Source organism: Crocodylus porosus, unplaced genomic scaffold (assembly GCF_001723895.1).
Source record: "Crocodylus porosus isolate Cpor-Errol unplaced genomic scaffold, CroPor_comp1, whole genome shotgun sequence".
NCBI lineage: Eukaryota > Metazoa > Chordata > Crocodylia > Crocodylidae > Crocodylus > Crocodylus porosus.
The window spans coordinates 57,007,229-57,011,956 of record NW_017728918.1 but is presented as its reverse complement, the minus strand read 5'-3'; the positions used below and the strand labels follow the sequence as shown (position 1 = coordinate 57,011,956).

General features: G+C 41.4%; 1 protein-coding gene across 12 annotated transcripts in view; it reads right to left on the bottom strand.

Moving 5' to 3' along the window:
• Window positions 1-4,728, bottom strand: part of RIMS1 (regulating synaptic membrane exocytosis 1) — a 344,875-nt gene that overhangs the window by 224,219 nt on the left and 115,928 nt on the right. For all 12 annotated transcript variants that reach the window (XM_019537624.1, XM_019537619.1, XM_019537620.1 and 9 more), the window contains exons 4-5: window positions 1,680-1,747; window positions 831-941 (exon numbers count right to left, since the gene is read on the bottom strand). In XM_019537624.1, coding sequence (XP_019393169.1) covers window positions 831-941; window positions 1,680-1,747 — 179 coding nt within the window. The remainder of the gene's footprint in view (window positions 1-830; window positions 942-1,679; window positions 1,748-4,728) is intronic.

The window sequence follows — 4,728 nt, the reverse complement described above, 5'->3', positions numbered from 1 at the left end:
AGGCAGGGGGTGTGGGGGAGGACCGGGGCCGAGGATGGTAAGAATCCAGCCTGCTGCAGAGGTTGGGGGAGGGGGAGCAGCAGGCTTGGGTCAACACTGCGATGGTGGGGGGATGGGAGGAGTGGGTTTGGGGAAAACACAGGGGGAGGAGGGGTGACGGAGAAGTGAGCCCTGGCCCACATCAGGCCAGGCCTGCTGCTCCCTCCATCACAGCAGGCTAGCTTTTCCAACCCCCTTGGGCCTGCTCCTCCCCTCCTCCTACCACTGCCACATTGGCCTGGGCCCACTCTTTCCCTGCCTGCTGCCACAGCATGGCCATTTCTCCCTGCCACATCAGGCCTACTCCTCCCGCCAGTGCCTCGTTGACCTGTGTCAGCCCTGCAGGTGGTGATGACAGAAGGCCTGTGCCCACACCCCACAATGTCCTGACCCCTCTCCCCCCCAGCCTCATCCTTACCTCCATCCCCTGTGTCCCCACCATCATGGTGGTAATCTGCCATTGCTACTGCCTCCTGTCCCAATGCTGTGTTCACACTCTGATTGGTTGTTTCAGTCAGCCAATCAGAGTGCGAATAAAGCGTTATAGACAGACAGAAAACAAATTAAGGCTTTTATATTAAAATTATTATATATAATACTATTGTTTGATAAACATATATCAGTTCAGGGTTCTGTCCAATACATGTAAAAATGTATTCCTTTTGTTTCAGAAACAATTATGCAACAGTGCTACAAAATTCTCATAAAGGTAATTGTTATAGTGAACTAAGCTGCTGTATATTAGCCTAATGGAAATTAATTGATTTACAGCATAACTTTGTAATACTTACTTTTAGTCCAAGTAATGCACCTGATTCTTTTGGCATAGTTGTTCTCTTGTTAAGAATAACACGTCCAATTAAGCGATCTCCTTCTTTAGATGGTTGCCACGTTACAGGATGCTATTAAAAATATCATTGGAAGCAAAGAATGGAAATCTCTTCTTGGTTTACAGACACAGATATATTTTCAGTTGAATGATCATGTGACAGTAGAGATAAATGCAATCCATTTTTGTTTAAATACTGAACAAAATTCTGTCTATTACAATGCTGTGTCAGTTGGCTTTTGCTTCATAAAATATTTATAATTATCTTGTGCCACTATAAAATCATCCTAATGAGGTCGTTTGAATTTTAATGCAATTAAAACATATTTCAGGGAATAAAAAAACAGTATTCTATATTACACTGATTTGAAAATCCCTTTTATAAAGTAAGAGTCCTGGTGAGTAATATTTATGTTATTCAGTCCTTTTGCATACATTCATTACACAGTAAGCAACTAATGATCCTGGTTTTATTAGTGCCAAGGATAAAAAATTAACTGATGCCCTCACCAGCAGGATCAGACTTGTCTTTTTTTTTGATGTGTAAGTGACAGTCCACAGGACTAAAATATAAAACCTTGTCTGAGAAAAATCTCTATCCCAAAAAAATGCTTAAATCATTTTTCTCATATAGAAAAGAGAGAAAATTTGTATTCAGTTTGAGCCTTATAATCTTCTAAACAAATGTTCACACGATTTGTTTAGAACAAAGTTCTAGTATCAATAATCAGTTCATCTCACTGAAATGAAATGTGACAAACATTTTAATATTTTAATCCGTACCTATAAACCTAGATTTCCTATTTCTTACCGAACTAATAGGGGATGTCTCCCTACTGTGCCACGTGGCAGGATCCAGCCAGTAATAATCCAAGTCACCTGGAAGAATATGAATGGAAAGAAATGTGTAACCTCTCACACTGAGAAATGTGTATGAATACATCAATTTTGCATGCATGGATTTTAATGTAAAATAGTTCTGTGAAGCAAATGCAAAAACTGTACCATGATTTGAATGGCTGTAAATGTTTCAGTTTTGGGACAACATCATATATCAACACTTGAAGAATAAAAATGTATTATGGTACAGGACTTTTGTTTTTCCAGTAAGCGCACTGAGTACCTGCTGCATGTTCCAACTTGACTTTCAGTGCTGCTGAAACTCATTCACCTAACTTCCAGATATTAATGCCCTCATTCATATCTCTCAAGACCACAGGATAAGGGAACAATAGCAGTCCTTTACAGAAATAATGTTGCATCTAGGATGAACAACCAACTTAAAACAGGAATTTGGTTACAGCTGACCCAGAGAAGGGACAACAGCAAACCACCTGGAAGAAATGACAGTGTCTGAATACCATGATGATGGGTAGCCTAAACACCCTAGATAAAGAAACAAACTGACAGACAGGTAGTGAGAAGAAATACAAAGCCAAGTAGAGCAAATACCATTAATGGAAGTTGGTCACAATACAGGGTTGCAAGTTTTAATTTTGTTCAGAACATAGAGAGTTGTGTACTGTATATGCACACAACAGAGACTCAAAGTGGTAGAAGTTTGAGCAACCAACCATTTTTCAATTGGACAGAGTAGAAGAATTTTGTAGTTTGTGTTGTAGAGGACTTGGGAAGAAATGCAGATTGGAATCACAGAACTGGTATTTTAGGGGACTTGCAAAGGGAGAAAGAGCATGCAGGATGCCTTTCCAGTGAGAAGTAATAACAGACAAGATCTGAGCTTACATTATGTGGTTGGGACAGCTTGAGAATGAATGGTTTGAATATGTTTATGGAAGTCAGAGTTCACAGTAGAAAGTGAATGATTTAACTGTCTGTGCATTCCAATGGTTGGGGGACGATTGGACTGCGCACAGGCTTTCTACCCATCAGCTGAGGGAAGGGACAGATGTTGCAAAAAGTAGCAAAGTTTGGCAATGAATTATGGGGAATAACTTTATGATTAGAGGAATGGCAACAAAGGATGTTGGGAAGGACTTCAGCGAATGAGGCTGCTGGCAGACATTGCATTTATCATGCAATTGAACTACTGAAGCGTTAAGTACATGATAAATTGTAACATATCAAACTTTGAAGTAATTTATCAAGTGATAAAATGGTGAACCAGACAGAAAAATGGCAAACCAGTCTCACTGATTATCCTCATTAAATGTGGAACATCTTTCTGGCTTCTTTGTATCTTGCCTTAATCTGAACATGTGGCATGTTAATATCAAGTGATATGACTTTTCCCCCTGCCTCTGCCAACAGGGTTTCCTGCATGGAGGAGGGGGCAAGGTTTCCACCCCCTATCCTTATGGGCAAACCGGGGTGATGCTGACAACCCTAGCTGCTACCTGAGTCTGAGGCTGGCAAGTCATGATCACCCTAGTTTGGGGTAAGGGGAACACCCCTCGTCCCTTGCATACACCAGAACGACTAGCTGACTGGCTCAGGCAGGGGGCATTCCACCAGGGCTAGATCCCTCCCCACGGATACCTCAAGCATCCTGGACTAAAGACCCCTTAAAGGTCCAGATACCTGCAACCCAGCATCACTGCACAAAGAAGTGGCCCTTAGGGATCCCAGGATGAAGAAGTGCTGGGGGATTTGAAGGGCTCACAAACCTCTCAGTGAGCTGGTCTGGCTCATTGCCAAGCGCCACTGAAAGCAGAAGGAGCCATGGAGCAGCCTTCTTTTGGCCCTGCCTGGAGAGCACGCCTTTGTGCAGCTCCAGATTTGGGATTTGAACATGTGGCTGCCTGTGTTTTAATTTTTTTGTGCTGGTACAAATGTTGTAGCTTAGCAAAAATAACATCTGCCAGGGACCTTACCATGGACTTTGGCTGTAGGTTTCAGGAGTTTGTGTGTTCTGTTTTCATCTCTTTCTTTGTTTAAGGCAAAATATCTTGTCTCCTTTTTCGACATAACATTTTTGACCTCTATTCCTTTTTTTATACCTTAGTAGTATTCTCATCCTTTACTGAATTTTTTCAGCTAAATTATCGCAATGCAAAAGGTGGGGTTTAAACTCTTGCTGCTCTAAGCCTCTCCTGAAGTGCTAATAACATTGTCTGATCTTAACCCCAAAGCTTGGAGATTTGTTAAAGTTTGAACTTTTAGGTGAAAAAGGAAAAAAAGTTATAATGGAACAACTGTCTTTTACATGGCCCTGCTACTAGAAAGAATGAGGCCCAATTTGCTAGTAGGTTTCACTGCTGTTCGCTTGGTGGTAACAACATGTTGGGGTTCAGTAACAAGATCTGTGGAGAAGATAATCACAGATCATTCTGTCCTTGCTACTGTGAAGTCATCCTGGTCCCTATCCCAGAGCCTCCTTTCTGGGATCTTGCATCTGAGCACTTCCTTTTCTTTTTTGTGTCTTTGTGATAAGGTATTTAGTGGAATTTGCAGATTCATTGAATCTAGCAGGGCTATTCTGTGAGTGCCTCTGCTAAGACCCGGAACTTGCAACCTTTGAGCTGTTAACCGCGCACCTTAGTGCCACCCCAACTCCTATCTGAACACTTATAGTGAAGAGTGTCAAACAAGCAGCACTGCTTAAAATAGAATAGATAGTTATATCATTTCACAAAGGGTTACCACAAGTGCTTTGACCACTCTGAAAGTTTTAATAATGCCAGAAATGGAATTTCCCTTCTTCTCTTATGGGTATTTATTATTTAAGTCATCCCTATTACCATCCAGGCTCAATCTTTCTACCATTTCTTATTTCTAGATCACTATTACACTGACATTGATTCCTCCAAACAAATCTATTTTATTGCTGTAGTCCAGTGATTCTCATTCAAGGTGCCGAGACACCTAGAGAAGCTACAAGTTCTTCTGAAGGGTGCTGC